Source organism: Mytilus edulis, chromosome 6 (assembly GCF_963676685.1).
Source record: "Mytilus edulis chromosome 6, xbMytEdul2.2, whole genome shotgun sequence".
Classification (NCBI taxonomy): Eukaryota; Metazoa; Mollusca; class Bivalvia; order Mytilida; family Mytilidae; genus Mytilus; species Mytilus edulis.
In genome coordinates this window covers 3,741,004-3,762,647 of record NC_092349.1, presented here as the reverse complement: position 1 = coordinate 3,762,647, position 21,644 = coordinate 3,741,004, and the positions used below count along the sequence as shown (strand labels likewise).

The window sequence follows — 21,644 nt, the reverse complement described above, 5'->3', positions numbered from 1 at the left end:
AGCTGGGGATTCAGGAGAGAACCATTGAACAAAAGACTATCCTTGTCAATTAAGATTGGAGTCGTAATGACAATCTTCTAACAAGAAACATCTTTATTATCCACAACTTTAGAGTACATGAAACTATCCGTAGTTGTCATACAAGTGAGAGGTTTCACTAGCTTTAAAACCAATCCACCATTTTCTGCATAAGGTAATGTCTGTACCAAGTCAGGAATATTACAGTTGTTTTCCATTCTTTTCATGAGTTTGGGCTTTTATTTTGACCATTTTATAAATAACTTTCCATTTTTGAATTTTCTGGGAGTTCAGTAATTTTGTCATTTTACCATTTTTTGGCACACTATATACTATGGTTTGCTCATTGATGAAGGTCTTTAATTCTTACCTATAATTGATAAAGTTCTAGTCATATTGACTCTTTTTGAAATATGTCTCGTTTCCTTATCTTATACAAAACTCAAGACAATGAAAAACGAAAAAACAAAAACATTAAATATACATGTAGTTTGTTTATTTGCTGATCTACTCACAGAAAGACACTAACAAATAAAAAAAATATCTTAACACAGGCTTAAAGCCTATATGCATAAATTAACATAAGTTAACAATAAGAGTTAAGCATGTTATTACTGATTTGCATATAAATTATTCTTCTAGGATTTAATCATATTTTGTGCTTCATGCATGCAACACTGAACATTCAACACTGCCTTTGAAAAATGAGTCACAAAGAAGAAAACAGTTAATCTCTCATTTTTTATTCAATCCCATCTTCGCCTGGGAGAAAACTCCATCACCTAGTGTAGATTGCTACAAAAGATAAAAAAAAAGATATATAAAAAAATTAATGACATAACATCACTGCAACAGATGATAATATATGTGCAGAATGTTGGGCCTACTTTCCAAAGTGTACAAACCATACAGCTTTTCAGACCGGGGGGACCCTCCCTCAAAAAGTGTACATCAACCATTTTCAGATTTCAAGAAAAGAATTAATCATTCTTAATAAAAAGAATATCCTGTCTATTATATAGTTGAGATTAATATAAAATTTGCATTGGAAATAAACTGAAACAAATCTTTTTCCGGAAAATTCAATAAAAAAAACCCCCCATTTTTTACACTTTGGAAAATGGTTGACAATTATGGATGACCCTTAAAAGAACCTATCATATTCAACCCTTCTATATTCTGTTTGTGCCAGTTACAAGTTGAGAGCCTGTTATACTGTGGTTAGTTTGTTGTTATTTATCATACTTTTTTATAAATCAGGCAATATATTTTTTCTTGTTTGAATTGTTGTACTTTTCATATTACTGGCCCTTACTGCTATGAAGTATGATATTGCTCATTGCTGAAGGTCATATGGTGTCTGTCTTAGAGTTGCTTACCGTTACATCCTCATAAATTTTATGGATTGATTGAAATTTGTAATCTTTGGATATTTAATTTTATGATTTTGCTGAAGCCTGCATACAGGCATATAAAAGATGTATACTTCATTTCAATTCTTGGTTCACATTTACCCATTTAATATATGCTAATTGGTAGTCCATGTATCATATTGAATCAACAGAAAGCTTTCATAACTGAATATTCTACTTTTCGTAAGAAACAAAAATTATAGGCAATATCCTACAAGAGTTACCTTGTTAATTTCTTTATGTCTGTCTTTGCTAACAATTTCTTCTAGAATTTCACCATCTCCTTTGACCAACCTAGAATGTCAATTCTATATTTAAAAAAATGTTTGTCTTTAGTTTTTATGTTTGGTTTTGTTTTTTTTTGTGCCACATACTAATCTCTTTATTGAATACCGTCATTTTGATGAGAATATAATGTTTTGAAATTGTTTTTTTTATTTTTTGTAGAAAATTTCTACCTATGTAATGGAAGTTTTAGATGTATCAGCGTATCATATCATAGGCATGATAATTTAGTTCATAATTTCAATATAATATATGACTGTTAACGTAATAATTAACAGTTCCCCTCAACTTGATTGGACAATGCTTACAAAAGAAAGCAACATTGTATTTCTCATAGATTGTTTTTTTTGCATTTTTTGTTTTCTATTTTTATAAGTGCCAACATTAAAGGGTAGTTTATTTTCAAAAAACTGAAATATTTGTGTAATTTTGATAAATGATCAAGTAAAATCTTGAAAGACAAAAATATTTTCATAAAATTTGCATATGGTAAAATATAAATTCTGTAAAACAACAGTTCTGTGCACAAGTTTGACTACTATGAATTCATAATCGTTTTCTTGGATTCAAGGGTATAGGTAAATGACAAATTTAAATATTCAACTTAATACAAATGTTCTGTATTAAAAAAAATTTTACCAATCCATAGTTTAAATAAAAAAAAAAAAAAAAATAAAAGTTTTTTTCTGGAAAATTTGTACTGAAGAAATTATAAATGAATTTACAAAAGTCACAATTCAATATAATTGAGAATGAAAATGGGGAATATGTCAAAGAGACAACAACCCCACCAAAGGACAGACAACAGCCGAAGGCCACCCATGTTTGTTTGTTACCTGTTCCTGCCCGTTTCGGGATCATACACCCTTTTAATTACACTCTGTTGTTTTTCCCATTCTTCTTTTGTCATCGGCTTCATGGATCTAACAGCTCAAAGAAACGATGAAATATTTCAAATAAAATTATATTTTGTAAATATACTGCTTAATTTGTCTTTTATTTCTATGTATTCTCAATCTTCAAGTATTTCTGTTTTCAAAAATGCTACCCCATAAAATTTTACCCCCATTAATCTCAATAGAAGTGTAACAAAAAACTTATTTGATTAGTATGTAATATCAGTGTTGTGTAAATGTCCCTTTCATGAGTGACTTGATTTATTAATATTAACCAGAAGAAAACATGTATAACTTGACAAATAATTCAAAATAAAAAGATATAGTGATGCTTAGTGATACCTCCAAAATGAGCAAAACCCATATATTGGCCTTACCAAATTTCAAACTATAAAAGGTATTGACATCTGTTGTCATATGAAACTATATATGCAGATGTGAAATAATTCAAAATGAGACAACCAGAGATCAAATGACATAGATGTTTGACAACTATAGGTCACAGTATGATTAATGTTTATAATTGCCTATGATTTGGCAGCACCATAGTTTAATCACTTAAATGCTGTTATACATTTTTGTAGTTGGATAATAATATATATCTTATTCTAAATTGACTTATCAAATAAAAAATCCAATTCGATGAGTGGATGATATGTGATTCTCAACATCATGAATATATTTCTTTTCACTGATATTGGTCATGTACTTAATTTGGTCTATCTAATATTTATGTCTATTTTATACCATTTTTTGTTTCTTTTTCCTTGCTTTTAAGCTTCACATCTTCATTTTTAATAAGTTTTTCTAATTCTCGTTTTGGCTCTACTTTATCTTTGGAAGACTTTTTCTTTTTTTGTTTCTTCTTTTTCTTTTTAGATTTTTTTCTTTCCCTAGAGGCACTTGAAGAACTGCTTGAAGATGACCTTAAAAAATAAAATTTTGTTGTCATAATATTAAGTTAAATGCATGACAAGGAGCAACGAATATGAAAAAGAAAAAAAGACATAATTGAGTAATTAAATGTTCTGAAGGGTGACCAAGTGAGCTTTATAACAACAAATAACATCTGCTGTTGTGGAGTTGGCATATGCAGATTTACATTATTTAACATCATCAGTATTTTCAGTTATAAATGTAAACATATAAAAAAAAATTGCTCATGCTCAATATCTGTTGTCTTGACAGTAGCTTCTTGATTTCATATCTAATAACCAAAAAGGTTAGGCCATCTAATATAAGCTCAATTGGACTTATAAAACCCAATTGAGTTATGTCAGCTAGAATTTAACCCTAATTTGACAAACGAAAACACACCATGATCAGATGTTCTCATGTCATTTTGACACAAGTATTTATATCCTGTCCAAGTTGGTTGGAGTGATTTACAGCCATTTCCTTTTACCTTAGTGGCCAACATCATATGGGTGAAGTTCAATTCCCTTACCAATCCAACCAACATGGGGAGTATAGACTTGAGCCTGAACAAAATGAAATCATCTGGAACGACATGATACCAACTAGTCCAAATAGTGGGTCTAAGCATGACACGTGAAAGTCGAATTATTGCGCCGTGAAAACAGGAAATGAAGTCTAGAGGGACACAGGAAATTACAAAAAAATGAAATTTGTTATGTACGTAGTGTATGCGGGATACAGGAATGTGACAAAACAGAAAGCAGGATTCGGCATCAGAAGCGCCCAATGAGACCCCCCCCCTCCAAATAATTATAAAGTCTGGAATGGCTATTTTATTTTTTTGCTTTGAGTCGCTGTAAGTAGTCAAAGCAAAAAATAAAATAGCCTTTCAAGAGGTTATTATTATTTGGATAAGATACAAACAAGATAAGTATTGTAGACAGTTCGGTACCCAGACAAATTGTCATTCCAAAAATCTGCACCAGAGGAAGACACTTCGGCACCAAGACAAATCTGCACCTAACACTTGAGAAATGTCCACAATGATGCCAAAATGTCTTCTGACTTGCGTGCTGAAATGTCTTCTGACTTGGGTGCAGATTTGTCTGCGTGCCGAAATGTCTTCAACTCGTTACCAGTCATTTGCAAGTGCCGGTACAATGTAATAAATATTATGGGGACGAATTACAGTAGAAAAATCAATAAAAAAAAAAAAAAATCGGGAAATTTCCCGAATTTTTCATTCTACTTATGAACTCAAAATCGTTAACTTTTTTTTTCAGATCTAGTTCCTGTTCCGGTTTTCCCCGCATTTGCGCAGAAATCTGTCTTGTTTGCATGAGACTTTGAAAAGAAAATTATATGTATCAGTCTAGTAAAATATAAGATTGGAACTCAATACAATTTCATTTTTAATAATTGTTTGATTTGAAAAAAACGTTACCTGATGGAAGCGTTTCTTTTGTTTACATTGAATATGACGTCATAATTTAAACAACGTCACAGCTAAATCCCTAACCACAGAACCGAAATCGGGAACGTTACGGTATTTCCGTTTCCTTTATTAACATGTTTGAGGTAAGAAAATAATACATACAGACTTCGTCCCCATTCACAGGTTATGCCTGCCTCATATTATTTGAACACAATATTTAGTGGAGGAAATTATACTGCAAAAACAGAACAAAATAGCTGGTAAATCACTAAATGAAACGATAATGCTAGATTTTCACCTATGCTTAGATTTATGTTTCTTCTTTCTTTTATGTTTTTTAGAATCTTTTGATGATCTTCTTCTTGAGGGATTAGAACTTTGGGAACTAGAACTTGAGCTTGATGAACTGGATGAATCAGAACTTGATGAACTATGCCTACGACTACGTTTCTTTTTGCTGCTGGACTTCGATCTTGATTTTCTTTTCTTTGAAGGTAATGGTGACCTTGACCGTGATCTATTTCTGGATTTTCCCATTTAATTTATTTCATTTGATCAATAAAAAGCTAAAAATGTGCAAAACAGTCGAGAATAGTGAAAATTTACAAATCTTATGGGCGCAGACATTTTGTTCTTATATATTTCGGATCAAAACAAAAAACTTACAAAACACAACTTCATTTATTACAAGTAATATGTAGCAAATTATATTTATTAGTTTAGTTATATTTGTTTTGATGATATTATATATAAATAATATATTATAAAAAGAAGATACAAATATATTGTTTACCTTTGACTAAATTCGTTTTTTTAACGAGTCTGTTATTTATATTTCCCTAGCAGCGGAAGAAGCACTTGGCGTCAAAATGGACGTTCTGGTTGCCATCCAAAAGTTTTCCACATTTTGAGATTTTATATATGTTAAAATGACGACTGTAGAGCCCAACCGCGCATTTTTTGCATTTGAAACACAACTAAAAACGTTGTGTTTGAAAGAATTTCCATGTGGAGGTGGATCTTGGGTAGGAACACTGTTTTAAAATACATTTAAAATAAAAATGTAAATATAATATGCCCTTTTCTGGTTCCAAAAAGAGAGAGATGTATAGTTACCATTTTAATCCAAAGGGTCTTCTTGGTTACAGTTTAAAAGCCCTGAGGATTATTTGGCTAAATATCACTAATCAATTGTACATGTACAAAATGTACATGGAAATGGTATCAGGTCCATTGCGCCCAATATACTTTCGCACCCTACACTTTCGCACCTCACATGTTCGCCCCCGAAGTCTGTTCGCACCCTACACGTTCGCGCCCAATTTTTATTGGTTACGATGATTATGAACTATTTTCAACACATAATAAAATTCTGCAAGTATCCCAATTCCTTGAAACAATGACAAAGAACGTGTAGGGTGCAAACGAACTTTGGGTGGGAACGTGTAGGGTGCGAAAGTGAAAGGGGGAGAACGTGGATAGGTGCGAACGCGATTGGGCGCGAACGGACCCGGATTCCATGGAAATCAACAGACATTTAAATCTTGTTACATAAGAAAAAGTTAACCAAGTTGAACAATTTTCTTGCTTGTATATCATGCATATTGGCCTACACAATCATCATCCCCCTTTTTAAACAGTACAAAATAAGACATATTTTAAACAGAACATAATTTCATGCAAAATAACAAGAGTCAGCAATTATTGATAATATTGAAACACTTTACATGATTATTAACTGCTACTTGATGATCTAAAGAAATTTCATATCTTAACTCCAAATTCCTTTTATAGTTAACAATCAAATTGATACATCTGGTTATACATCAAAAGATTTCATAGTATTTTTACAATAAAGTTTGCAATTTAAAGTCATTGAAACCTTTTAGATTTGAAGTGTTTGCCTACAAATCTGCTTTCATGTCGATTTGGCCCCACGTCGATCTGGCCCAGGTCGATCCGTCCCATGTCGATCTGGCCCAACGTTGATCCGGCCCATATTTAAAGTCGATCCGGCCCCAATAAAAAATATATTTATTTAAGGTATACATGTATATTAATCATTGTTAATTGTGATTCATAAATGTTTATGAATTTTATTATAATGTAAAAGGTGTACGGTAAAAAAATGTTTTCACTACAAGTTGTCTAGATTATTGGGTGTAATTATATTAAAAAAAATATAATAGAATTTAGGACAATCAACATTAATCATCAGTATTAAATTATCTTCAATTTCTTTCAATTGACTGTGATCTTAACAAGTCTTTAATCCTGTTTAATAACAAATAGTTACAGTCACAATGGTACAAGCCGATCCCCAAGCTGATCCATACAAACTTTGTTTTTGTTTGAAGTTCTTAAAATTCCTCACACTTACCTCTTGTCATCCATCATTGATACTTTTTACAAATTCCATTTATACTAATTAAAAGTCTGTATAGTTTATTCCTTATCGCTTATCATTTATTATGGTTCCGGATTGACTTGGAACAGATCCACTTGGGGCCGAATCGGTTTGGGGCCGGAACGACCGGATACCACAAATCTTTCTCATGTTTCTTCAGCATTTAATTTACAAAACATTATTGTACAAGACTTCTTGTTGTTGATGCTGCAGAGTCAATGCAGATTCATGACTTCTGAATTTGAAAATATTCCTCTGATTTTTAAGTTTAAATAAAAGTCATAGGGAAAACATCAATTTTGAAAAATGCTTAGCCCTAGGTCAAAATATGTGTACCTGTATTCCAAACTGGCTAAATTCAACATGTTCAATGACAAGTCACAAGGAAAACAATATTAAACAGTAAGTATTCATTTACTTAACACTTTTTAATATTGTTGTTTTTATAACAATATATTTTATTCATCCTCCATAACTTTTCCTTTAAATTTTACAAAGTCATGAAAGTTATCATGTTCTATATTGATGCTCTAAAGCTATTTGTGTTCTTTTTCAGAGAGAAACAAAGACAAAGAATCTTAAAAAACTAAAAACAAAAGATGATGTTGAAAGCAAATATTCCATAACACTCAAAGGTATATACATTTTGTTATTGATAAGGCCAACTAAAATTAATTAGTAGATTTTCATCTTTTCAAATTTTTGAAAAACATGGGGCGGGTGGGAGGATTTAATTTTTAAAATTTTATTTTATATGAAACCCTTGTCACGAGTTCTTCATACCGTGGGGTATATGCTAGTGCAAAACCAGTTTGTCTAATGTTTATACAGGCTGTATAAGGAATCCTACACTATTTTTTAAACTTTTAAATAAAAATCCCTGATTGACAACCACTGTTATACATGTAATTGCCGCTTAGGAACCTATTTATAGTATACATCAAAAAGAAGAGAAATGCTCTCTTTAGTTGGACTATACCTACACCAAATTTATTTTGCTTTCTAAGCAATGATTTGTAGTCCCCATAAAACCAATAAAATGTATTGGTACAATTGTATGCAACACAAGTATTATGAGTACAGAATAAAATTTAAACTCAGTGTTGAAAGTAATTAATATGATGCAAAACATGACCTTAACCAAAAAGTAGTAGTTGTTTAATGACTAAATTCAGGGTATTGGGACAGTTATAGTGGGTATTTGCTGTTTGTCAACAAAAACAACAGCCATGGGTAAATATAAGGGCTTGTTATAATTAAAATCAGCGGCGTGTTTGTCGACTTTTTCCTCAATATAAGGTCATAAATCAAACAAGTTCGTGCTTGTGTCAATTTCTTTAATCCAGTCATGTGTTTTGTACCAATTTGTTCTACGATTCTTGCGCTCTGCGTATCATTCACAGTCCAAATTTCCTGACACAAAGTCATTGTGTAAATAATAAATAAAGAAAAAACACGGTTTTCGATTCACTTGTGACTACCGCAATTTGCGTTCAATGACAAGGCGTTTACTCGTAACTCGAATATTTCATGCCCTTCTCGTTATCATTCCTACTCTCGGTAGATGATATTGCCATCATAGAGCATCAGAATGTGTCGACTTAATCATTTTCGTTAGATTACTCGAAGAAATACAAAAAACGAAATTTGAAACAGGAAGTTTTGAATGAAACAAAATTATCGATGGTTCCCGGTAATGGACATGAACAAAATCCGGAAATCATATTTTTGTTAAATAAAAAAAATCGGGGCGGGACGATTTCAGAGGGGCGGGCGGGGATGAAAATCTAGCAATTAATTTTAATTGGCCTAACTGAGGCAATATAAAAAATAAATGCCTATTTTCTGCTCCAACCATTACAAAATTAACAGGTCAGTTGATCAGGATTCTTCTTTTTTGGGGCCAATATTAATGATGCATGTATTTGGAAAACTAACACGTATTCTCAGAGTTTGATCCTGTTTTACACTTATGGGTGCATGCATGTTGTTACATTTATCAGTTTATAATTTTAATGTTGACAAGATTTACGTTAAATATGTGTCGACATTATTATTAATTAAAATTAATAGTAATACATAGGATTCATAACACTTTTTCTTTAATTATATTTTTGGGAAGGCAATATGATATTTTAAGGTTGTGTCTTTTTGACATTATTATGTTTCAAGGAAGTGCACCAGCCTATAGTGTAAATGAACTACCACCAATTTAAATGATATGGTCAGTATATTTCGGTACAATTGTTTACTCCTGACTGCTCAAAAGATAGGTCTGTAAAATTCCATTTTGGTCTGTGGATTCCAGTATCTTTAGACTCCTGGCCTTTGCTTTGAAAATTTAGGTGTGATGACTGCAAGGAAGGAACTCTCATGAGGGAAATGAGGGGAGGAGGGCATGACCTTTTTGGGTCGTCGGGATCAGGTGTTTTTAAGCTCAGGATTTTGGGATTGGCCCTTTCTGGATCCGGGAATTCGAATTTCTGGACATTCAAAACGACATTGGGATTTGAATGTCTTTAGATTCAGGACCCCAGAATTTATTGTTTTTAAGCCCAGGATTTTACAAGTTTACAAGAATAACATATTTTATACTATATTTATAGATTTTGGAGCTGAACATGAAAAGACTGAAACTTTACAAGAATATGTTGGATCAAAATTATCTCCTTGGAATTTGGACTACAGCTGGAGTGAGGAAGCAAAACAATTGAGAGAAATCGCCGTCAAGTCACCATGGCTTATAGATGATAATTTTATACTTAGTCATTTTAAGACTTTAAGAATTGTAGATAAACAAGTAAGTTTTGATAAAATTAATAATTTTTTAAATGTTTTTTCCCCTGTTGCATTGTAATGTAAATTCTTTTTCTTTGAGTTGTGGGGTGTCTGTCTCATGTACATCTTCCACACATTTAACATCAATTTGATGTATATAAAAAAGATGTGGTATGATTGCCAATGAGACAACTCTCCACAAGAGACAAAACATGACACAGAAATTATAGATATAAGTCAGCTATAAAAGGCCCCGAAATGACAATATAAAACAATTCAAAGGAGAAACCTAACTACCTAATTTATGATACTTGATTAAGTAGTATTAAAAAATTCTTCATACATGTAAATGCCTGCAGATTATTCATGAAATTTTACACAAGTTTGAACAATTATTTATGTTTCTTTCTTTTATTGATTTTTTACCCAAACTATTAAATATTGATTCCACAACTGCAACAAGTGTATTACGATATTCTCCACTGGAGACCGTTAAATTTTAATATTTAAAGCGCAAGGCTTGCCGAGTTTTTAATGTTACAATTTAACTGTTGAGAGTGGAGAAATATCGTAATACATGAGTAACAATGGTGGAATCTGTTTTTCTTATGATTTTTATCCTTCCTTTTCAAAGATTTGAGGAGAGTTGTGTACTTTTGATCTGACGTCATCAGACATGGTCGCCTTTTTTCATGACGTCACAATAAGAAAATTCAGAAGAAAACAAGAAAATTAACGTCACAATTAAATTTCAACCAATCGTTTGCTGAGAACAGATTTTTCACTATTGAGGAGAAATATTTTTCTCACACCGGTCAGGAAATGTGAAAATAGCACAAAAATTAGAGAAAATGGAATATTAAAGTAAACAGTCAGAACACAACTATTAAAACCAGCAGTTTGAAGAACTGGATTAAGTTTCTATTTTCTGATACTTTCATGACAGTTTTGTGTCACTTATTTAAAACTACCTTTTTAGCTCACCTGTCCCAAAGGTACAAGTGAGCTTATGCCATCACTTGGCGTCCGTCGTCGTCCGTCGTAAACTATTTCAAGAATCTTCTCCTCTGAAACTACTGGGCCAAATACTTTCAAACTTTAACTGAATGTTCCTTAGGGTATCTAATTTATAAATTGTATCCGAAGTTTTGATCTATCAACAAACATGGTCGCCATTGCTAAAAATAGAACATAGGGGTCAAATGCAGTTTTTGGCTTATAACTCAAAAACCAAAGCATTTAGAGCAAATCTGACAGGGTAATATTGTTTATTAGGTCAAGATCTATCTGCCCTGAAATTTTCAGATGAATCAGGCAACCCGTTGTTGGGTTGCTGCCCCTGAATTGGTAATTTTAAGGAAATTTTGCTGTTTTTGGTTATTATCTTGAATATTATTATACAGTGCTCTAGCTAGAAATCAAAAGGGGCAGGGTGCCAGTGGAGGGCAGGGCACTTTTTATGATAAGATAAGGCACTGCTCATTTTTTTGTCTACGTTTCTGTGTGTATCACGAGTTAACGAATCTCTTTTTTTTTTTTACTGTATATGTTTTTTTTTTAAATAAAGATGCTTTTCAACTATAGTCTTTATTTCATTGGTTGTGTATAGTTATGAATGATATAGCACATCTTCATCAATATATTATGTTTCTTAACTTCACTCTACCCATTATTAAAGAATATGTGTGTTTTTTTTTTTTTTTTATCTATATAGGAATTATAGCATTTAATACATCATAAGAACTGAAACAGAGAGCATTACTAATTTAACAATGTTTAGAACATGGATTGCTAAAAGTATAATTATCAAGTAGAAATTGCAATATATATTTTTTAATATGTTCAAAGACAGTTAATATCTTTAAGGTAACATTATTATGTTATTATATATTCAATTGGTAATTTATTCCTTTTTTTGATACTAGATAATATTTTTAGAGCACAAATTTGTAATAAGCTAAAACAGGGGAAGTAACTCCAAAATCAATTTCCACCACGTTTGGGTTAATTAAAAACTGTACTTGTCGCTAACAAGTTGAGATGGAAGGCATTTCTGTAAAGGCATAGTTTTATTTTGATGACTTAAATTCAATTCTAAAGTCATGAAAGTCTTCATTTATATACGCTCTTCCATTGTGACTTGGAGATCGAAAATGCCTACCCAAGCTAAACACACTCGCTGACACATTCATCAAAAGTATGACAAAAAGATACATTGTCCTAATTAAATTACCTAGTTATCAACACCTTTGAAGTCTTTATTATTGTAATTGATTGTAATGACATGATTAACCTGGGGGCAATCACACAGGTGTCATATATGTAATTAACTTGGAGATCAGAAATCGATGAAACAAAATTTTACCAAAACGGCACAAGATAATTTTGGGAAAAGACGTCAGGGCAGAAGGGCGCGGATGAAGGCACCCAGGGCGCGGCTGAGGGCACCCAGGGCGCGGCGCCCTTCTATTTTGGGCTAGCGAGACCACTGATTATAGATAGAGATAAACTGTAAACAGGAATAATGTTCAGCAAAGTAAGATTTACAAATAAGTCAACATGACGGAAATGGTCAGTTGACCCCTTTAGGAGTTATTGCCCTTTATAGTCAATTTTTAACCATTTTTCATAAATCTTAGTAATCTTTTACAAAAATCTTCTCCTCTGAAACTACTGGGCCAAATACTTCCAAACTTTAATTGAATGTTCCTTAGGGTATCTAGTTTGTAAATTGTATCCGAAGTTATGATCTATCAACAAACATGGTCGCCATTGCTAAAAATAGAACATAGGGGTCAAATGCAGTTTTTGGCTTATAACTCAAAAACCAAAGCATTTAGAGCAAATCTGACATGGGATAATATTGTTTATCAGGTCAAGATCTATCTGCCCTGAAATTTTCAGATGAATCAGACAACCTGTTGTTGGGTTGCTGCCCCTGAATTGGTAATTTTAAGGAAATTTTGCTGTTTTTGGTTATTATCTTGAATATTATTATAGATAGAGACAAACTGTAAACAGGAATAATGTTCAGCAAAGTAAGATTTACAAATAAGTCAACATGACGGAAATGGTCAGTTGACCCCTTTAGGAGTTATTGCCCTTTATAGTCAATTTTTAACCATTTTTCGTAAATCTTAGTAATCTTTTACAAAAATCTTCTCCTCTGAAACTACTGGGCCAAATACTTCCAAACTTTAACTGAATGTTCCTTAAGGTATCTAGTTTGTAAATTGTATCCGAAGTTGTGATCTATCAACAAACATGGTCGCCATTGCTAAAAATAGAACATGGGGGTCAAATGCAGTTTTTGGCTTATAACTCAAAAACCAAAGCATTTAGAGCAAATCTGACATGGGATAATATTGTTTATCAGGTCAAGATCTATCTGCCCTGAAATTTTCAGATGAATCAGACAACCTGTTGTTGGGTTACTGCCCCTGAATTGGTAATTTTAAAGAAATTTTGCTGTTTTTGGTTATTATCTTGAATATTATTATAGATAGAGACAAACTGTAAACAGCAATAATGTTCAGCAAAGTAAGATTTACAAATAAGTCAACATGACGGAAATGGTCAGTTGACCCCTTTAGAAGTTATTGCCCTTTATAGTAAATTTTTAACCATTTTTCGTAAATCTTAGTAATCTTTTACAAAAATCTTCTCCTCTGAAACTACTGGGCCAAATACTTCCAAACTTTAACTGAATGTTCCTTAGGGTATCTAGTTTGTAAATTGTATCCGAAGTTATGATCTATCAACAAACATGGTCGCCATTGCTAAAAATAGAACATAGGGGTCAAATGCAGTTTTTGGCTTATAACTCAAAAACCAAAGCATTTAGAGCAAATCTGATGTTGGGTAATATTGTTTATCAGGTCAAGATCTATCTGCCCTGAAATTTTCAGATGAATCAGACAACCTGTTGTTGGGTTGCTGCCCCTGAATTGATAATTTTAAGGAAATTTTGCTGTTTTTGTTTATTATCTTGAATATAATTATAGATAGAAATAAACTGTAAACAGCAATAATGTTCAGCAAAGTAAGATCTTCAATTAAGTCAAATTGACCAAAATTGTCAATTGACCACTTAAGGAGTTATTGCCCTTTAAAGACTTTTTTCACAATTTGTTCATCATGTTGACTTACTTTAAAAAATCTTCTCCTTTGAAACTGCTGTATCAATTTCAGCCAAACTTAGGCTAAATGAGTTTCAGAGTATCTAGTATAAATTTTATATTTTATTTCCTTGTATGTCAAGAAACATAGCTCCTATGGCTAAAATAGAACATAGGAGAAAATGATTATTTTTTTTGGCTTTTGAAGAAAATAGGACGATCCAAAAAAACATTTAAATAAATTGAAAAGCCAAAATAATCATTGATGAGAGATTTAACCAAAAGAATTAAGGTGAGCGATTCAGGCTCTTGAGAGCCTCTTGTTGTAAATCTATTTTGTAGGTAGCAGAAGTAGACAAAGAACTATTAAAGTTTAGAAATTTAGAAGAACTCACCTTAAGTGCCAATAAGCTTGTAACAGTAAATACCAAAAATCTTCCACTTTCTTTAAGGGTAAGTATGCAAACTCATCATAATTAACACTTAAAAGTCTTAAATGAGTCGATGATGGTATTGATGGATGGCTGCTTAACGTAAAGAGGCGAATCAATATGCATATACAGGACAGAACATGTAAATGTAATATGAATATATACCCTGCTTTGTTCAGTACTGTAAAATGAGTCGACTTATAACCATCAAAATGGTGCAAGTCTTATGAAGATTGAAGGTAGGTTAGCAGTTTTACCAGCATCTACCTGAACAAGTATGGGCTGCCATATTGAATAGTTTAGTTGGTCAGTTCATGTTATATGTTTTATAAAAAGTATAAAATATTAATACAATGATCATATTATTAATCTTGAATCACTGAAAATGTGTAATTTGTTGTTTTTTTTAAATTATAAATTATACCTCATACATTATTAGAATTTTAGATTTTCAACTAATGAAAAAATTTCTTACACAATTTTTGTTTTCAAAGACTTATGGTTAATTTATTCAAAAATTATGCTTTTGAGGCAATAATTTTGTGTCTTTAGAATATGGTCTTGGTATTTAAAGGGAAAAAGTTTGAAATATCTCCCATTGAAATAACTTTTGCATTGTTAAGTACTATTTCTAATGCATTTAAAAGGTAACTGTAATTATAATGTATTACAAATATCAGACCTTCATGGCAGACTTCTATTAAAAATAGGAATACAATAATATTTGTATAGAAACTTTGAATCTCAGCTGCTAAGCTAAATGGGATTTATTTTTAATTGTTATAAACATTGTCAATAAATGTAAAACTTATTAATTTTTAGCTTAAAAGTAACCTTAATTTTATTTCTTCTTTTTTTCGGGTTTTCTTAGGTGCTAGAACTATGTGCAAATCAGATCAGCGATTTGTCAGCCCTGTGTGTCAGACCACCATTACTAATTCATCTGGGACTGGGAATGAACAAAATATCCTTTATGGGAGATTATCTGACTGGTGATTATTGGTAAGTTATTCCTGTCTTATGCTTACCATGTCTGTATTTGTAGATGGATTAAATATGTTTTATAGAAATCAAGTACTTTTGAAAAATCATTTCTCTTTTGTATTCACCACCCACACAAGGCTACACTCTTGTATAGATGTTATTGTACATCAGCAATACTCGTTTATACATCATTAAAACAGTAAAAAGATGTGGTATGATTGCCAATGAGACAACTCTCCACAAGAAACCAAGTGACACAGAAAATAACAGTTTCAGGTCACTTTAGGGCCTTCTACAACGAATAAACCCTTAAGGATGTACTTTGGTGAGGTTTTGGAATTTGTGTCAGATGTTCTGACACCTTGGTGTTTTTCCTTATGATACACAGTTATACATTATTTTTGTATAAGAATTTCTAAAATATGATGCCAGTTTTAAATAAACAGAAAAGAAATGTTTGTTTAGCAGAAAAGTATTCTTTAACAAATCTCTTTATTTCAGGCCAAATCTTTTGTCTTTGGATCTTAGTCATAATAATTTAAGTGATTTACTAGATGTTGTAAGAAAGCTTGGCACATTGCCAAAGTTACGGAATTTGATATTGCAAGGCAATCCATTAGCTGTAAGTATAACTTCTATTCAAAGTTACAGAAACAGTTCATGTATATTAACTATAATTTTAAATTTTAGGGGGTCCCAAAGATTTCATATTCATGTACATTACTGAATTTAAGAATTATTTCCTGTAACCCAGAGCTTTTGAATAACCACAGCCTCATTAGCAGATTTTGACAATTATACTTATTTAGTATCAGTTTTAAAATGATTTAGTTTGATCTAAGCAGCCTTACATTAATTTAAATTCTAAGATGTAGTAAATTTTTGCAGCCATAGATTTTTTTGAAAATAGTATTTACTACAATGATGGTGTTAATCTATAAGAATATTCTGTTCATTTCAGTTAATAGCTGGTTACCGAGGATATACAATAGATAGTTTAAGAAAGCTGAATATTTTAGATGATATAATGATTTCTGCAGATGAAAAGCACCACTACAAAGGACTGGCAAGACGAAGAGGTGATTTTGTGTTTTTTTTTTACATGCACAAGAAAAATTAAATTTCTATTATAAATAAGAAGATGTGGTATGATTACAAATGAGACAACTCTTCACAAGAGACCAAATGACACAGAAATTAACAACTATAGCTCACTGCCAATGTGAATTCTAACAAATTATAAGGTTATAACAATTAAATGCATAACTATTTTTCAGATATTAAATAAAATATAACATGTTTTCAATCTTTAGCAAAATGAATTGTCATACAAATAATTAAAAAAAAAACCAATATTTGCCAATCACACAACCCAAAATGAGCAGAATAATCATAATAATTATTTTCAAACATACAAATATGTTAAATAGAATAATGAAAATAAAAAAGTTCCCTGAGTTAACAAAAAATACTGGGCGTCATTCGTATGTCCTTCAGTCCTGCCTTGAAAGCGCTCTCACAGGTACAATACTTGCCAGATTTTTACAAATACTATAGGTTGATATCACCAATATCTCAGACACATACTATAAGTACCAATGGACCTCAATAGTCAATATTTAATTGATCTGCATATTGACAATTTTATTTCTATTTTCAGAAAATAAATCAGAAAAAATGAAAATGTAAAAAACTGAATTATCTCCCTTGATTAACATACAAATTCTCATTCTTACTGATATATTTTCCTTTTGTAGAATATATACTTGATGAAGCCAAAGTCACATTAGAAGTAGGATACATCAAAGGTGTTCCCATGCCAGATGAAATAAAGGTTAGTCTTACAAATGAATAAAAAAAATACTGTTAAATTATTCAGAATGATTTGGGATTTTTTTAAAATGGCAAAAATAAATAGCATACTTTTAGATTTTTATACGCCGTTTTATGGGATACAAATGTCCGGTGTCCGTCTGTCTGTCTGGCATCCACATGTCACACTGTAACTTGAGAACCACTTATCCAAATTTCATGAAACTTTTTGATGAAAATAGGATTTACACTTTTTGAGTTACGGGACTTTATAACTAAAACAAGGGTGTGTATTTTTCACATGTCACACTGTATCTAAAAAACGATTTCTGACTATTGCTTTAAAATTCACACACTTCTTAAGTATATTAATCCACAGATCTGTATACTTTTTGGTGATGATTCAAAATTTCATTTTCGAGTTATTGAGTTTTTTGTAAAAAAGGGGGTGGGATTCACATGTCGCACCATATCCCATTAATGATTTATGATTATTGCTTAAAACTTTACACACTTTTTGGTTATATTAATCTTATGATCTGTTTACTCTTTGGTGATGATTGAAAATTTTATTTTTGAGTTATTGAGTTTTTTGTAAAAAAGAGGGGGGGTTTCACATGTTGCATCGTATCTTGAAAACCATTAATGACAATTGCTTAAAACTTTACACACTTCTTAGTTATATTAATCTAAAGATCTGTACATTTTTGGATGATGATTCAAAATTTTATTTTAGTTTTTTGTAAAAAAAGGTTGTTTTTTTTCGCATATCACGCCGTATCTCAGAAACTATGATTATTGCATAAAATTTCTCACACTAGACGACAGGGGTATCATGCGCTCATGGTGCAGCTGTTTATTCTTCAAAAGTTGCAATTATAGATGCACACACAAAAATATCTGATTTTACAACAATGTTTGAGAGCACTATATGTGATATGGTATTTTACCACTAAAATTTGAATATATTATTAATCACATATCTTACAATTATTATGCAGGCCCGTAGCCAGGAATTTCCAAGGGGGGTTATTTGGACTCATGAACTCGACTTTAACAGTCACAATTTGAACAGAAAGTTGACTTTAACAGTGCTTATTTGGTTTCAAGGAGAGGGGTCGTCTGAACCCCTGGCTACGGGTATGTTATGACTTACATTTGTTGATTTGTCAGTTGGATCTGCAAAGTCTCTTTCCCAAAAATCCATGCAGCTTTTCTTTTTAAGGTGGTGTGACAATCTGATTTATCAGATGGCCTGCAGTCTGTTGAGTTGTCTCATTGACAATCATACCACATCTTTATTTTTTATGTGTTAAACAATTATCTTTTACCATCATTTACTTCTTTTATTTTAGAATCCTGATGACCAACCAGAATATCCAATCGTAGAAAGAAAATATCTTGTACAGTTTATGTTCTTGGCTGAAACTGTCAGTAAACCTGAAGTGATGCACATACCCCATGACGAGTTAGAAATGCCAGGTTTAGGTGGAGAGTCTCCCATGCCGAGTGGGGACCAGTCTACTTATTCTGGAATGCCTGTAAGTTATCAAAGCATAATTATATCAAATATTTTATGTTTTATAACAGTTGTTTCCCTTTATTGTACATTCATTTTTATTGAGGGATACCAACTTTTGTTGATTTTGTGGTTATTTGTGAAATATAAACAAGGAAGATCATCCTCTATAAGCCTATATGCAAATTTTGACAAAAACCTGTAAATCAAATATTCAAGAAAATAAGATGTTTATTAAATCTATGCCACAAAAAATGTACCCACAATAATTAATGAATCCGAAGAATGGCAGATATTTTCATGATTAAGATGAAGAATACAAATTTTTTTGCCATTTTATATATTGAATATTCTTCTTTATGAATTTTGAATTCAAGTTAATAAAAATCTACAAAACAGTCAAAAAGCAACATACAAATAAACAGTCACAAAGCTCCATACATATAAACAGTCAAAAAGCAACATACTATATTAAACAGTCAAAAAGCAACATACAAATAAACAGTCACGAAGCTCCATACATATAAACAGTCAAAAATCAACATTCTATAAACAGTCAAAAAGCTGCATACATATAAACAGTTACAAAGCTCCATACATATAAACAGTAAAAAAACAACAGCCATATAAACAGTCAAAAAACAACAGCAAAATAAACAGTCAAAAAGATACATACACATAAACAGTCAAAAGCTCCATACACATTAAAGAAAAAAAACCTAAATATTAACAATCAGAAAAACTATATACATATAGACAGTCAAAACGTTACAAAAAATACAAGACCATAAAGCTTAAAATTAACAAAAATCATAGGACATCAACAAGAAGACCTTTGCCTACAAACTTACCAAAAGAAAAGAAAACTTGGCATCTTGTATCAAAACGCTTACAAAGAATTAGTATCATTGATAAAACTTGTGTAAGAAATATGAATTCAGAATAGTTTATGTTTTATTTCTTTGTTCAGAATGGTACAATATTGAAATCTAAGTCTAAAACAAAAAATGGAAAAAAGGTGAATTTTAAGTTAGCATGGTGTTGAGAAGTACATATTTATATCAATTTTATTCATGCATGCAAGCTAATGGTAGAAAGTCAAAATTTAATTTATGCTCAACCTATGGTAGTAGATTGGCATTTTGTTTAATTATCTGCGTCCATTTGTTTGTCCTTCGGAAATTCGTCCCTGCACAGGTTTAAGTTTTGACTAAAATAGTTTACCATACAGTTGTTACAGTCACACTTGATTCTTGTTTCATTGAGTTTATATTTAGATGGTATCTTTTAAATCTATATGCTAGCTTGTTGGTTTAACCCCTGATTAAACAGTTCACTGAACATGGTAATTTGAAATCAGTACATTCTATAGGTAAATCCTTTGGTTAAGGTTGTCGTAGCAATTTGTTCATTATGATGCATACATGGGTACTTCAAGTGTTCTCTGGACAAGAAAAAAGATAATTGAAGCTGAACAAGGGTCTTATGTACATATATTCTTGAGGGGTTAGGCATTGATAAGGAAACCTGAGAATAAGAGGCAGGAGTCAGGAGGTGGAAACTAGGGGTAAAGGAGAGGGAACTGGGTGATGGCATGAAGTAAAAATTATGGATATGTTAGAAAAATTTCACAAATCAATTTTTGTCTGGGAGTAATTTTGGATAGAATTATCAGTAGGAGATATGGTAGTGGGAATCTTGGAATGGTTTTATCCTTAGCATAAATTATTATTTATATTAAAGTCACTAGTTTTTATTAACTTTGCACATTATTTGCACTTGAGAAAAATCACACAATTACATAATACTTAACAGCCAACATTATCTGCATAATATATTGTCACTACATTTCACATAGTTTCTTTGGCTAATTGATGAAATGATATTGTAGCTTTTGAAGAAAAAAAATCTTAAGGATTTTTTTGGCTTTTTAAAAAGAAATTCATTTGATAATGTACTTATAGAAAGCAGTTTTAAAAGATTTCTTGTTTTTTTTTATGTCTAAAATTTTTAATGACGGTCATCACATTGAAGAAATTATATGTCAAATATTTATATCAGTATGTACACACTTTCAATAAAAAAGACACATATAAATGCATTTTAATGTTGGCTTTTTTTACTATACGTTATAATAAAATGCTATCAGCATTTATGGTAAATTTTTATCTATCACTATTTGCATGTTTAATGACACTCATTGTACATTTTATCACGGGTTTAAGAAGTGATTTATCAGAGTTTTAAGCAGTGTTTTATCAGGGTTTTAAGCAGTGTTTTATCAGGGTTTTAAGCAGTTTTGAAAATCAACTGTGCACAACATATGTTTATTTTTTTTCATATGACAAAGATTGAAATGATGGCTGTACTGTAAAGTAAAATTAATGTTGATGTTTCCAGTAGTGAGCAATTGAGAGTTAAATGTTACATATACATTTATACAGTCGACTCTCGTTATGTCGAAGTCAGCCGGACCAGAGAAATATTTCGAGATACACGTAGTTCGACTCAAACGAACACCGGAAGTTCGACAATCTAAGGGACACAACTCTTGCTTAGCTTGGTAAAGCTAAAATAAATCCGGGTGAATATGGCAAGGGGATCGATATTCTAGTATCAGATCGATGTATT

General features: G+C 31.4%; 2 protein-coding genes across 19 annotated transcripts in view; one reads left to right on the top strand and one right to left on the bottom strand.

The window, feature by feature from the left end:
- Positions 1 to 492: 492 nt before the first annotated feature.
- On the bottom strand, positions 493 to 5,596 carry LOC139526968 (ADP-ribosylation factor-like protein 6-interacting protein 4). The gene is made up of 5 exons (XM_071322157.1): positions 5,263 to 5,596; positions 3,359 to 3,537; positions 2,552 to 2,645; positions 1,655 to 1,724; positions 493 to 813 (listed from the first exon to the last, which is right to left on the bottom strand). The coding sequence occupies exons 1-5, from the start codon at positions 5,499 to 5,501 to the stop codon at positions 754 to 756; spliced, it is 642 nt and encodes a 213-aa protein (XP_071178258.1). The 5' UTR covers positions 5,502 to 5,596; the 3' UTR covers positions 493 to 753.
- Positions 5,597 to 5,792: 196 nt separating this feature from the next.
- LOC139527008 (leucine-rich repeat-containing protein 43-like) overlaps positions 5,793 to 21,644 on the top strand; it is a 32,268-nt gene continuing 16,416 nt past the window's right edge. For 11 of the 18 annotated variants that reach the window (XM_071322247.1, XM_071322239.1, XM_071322241.1 and 8 more), the window contains exons 1-10: positions 5,799 to 5,989; positions 7,928 to 8,006; positions 9,978 to 10,171; positions 14,610 to 14,720; positions 15,570 to 15,700; positions 16,184 to 16,304; positions 16,644 to 16,761; positions 17,440 to 17,516; positions 18,850 to 19,035; positions 19,984 to 20,031. In XM_071322247.1, coding sequence (XP_071178348.1) covers positions 5,894 to 5,989; positions 7,928 to 8,006; positions 9,978 to 10,171; positions 14,610 to 14,720; positions 15,570 to 15,700; positions 16,184 to 16,304; positions 16,644 to 16,761; positions 17,440 to 17,516; positions 18,850 to 19,035; positions 19,984 to 20,031 — 1,161 coding nt within the window. In that variant the 5' untranslated portion in view covers positions 5,799 to 5,893. Of the gene's footprint in view, positions 5,990 to 7,927; positions 8,007 to 9,977; positions 10,172 to 14,609; positions 14,721 to 15,569; positions 15,701 to 16,183; positions 16,305 to 16,643; positions 16,762 to 17,439; positions 17,517 to 18,849; positions 19,036 to 19,983; positions 20,032 to 21,644 lie in introns of all 18 variants that reach the window. The other 7 variants (XM_071322250.1, XM_071322245.1, XM_071322248.1 and 4 more) reach the window with 2 other exon arrangements.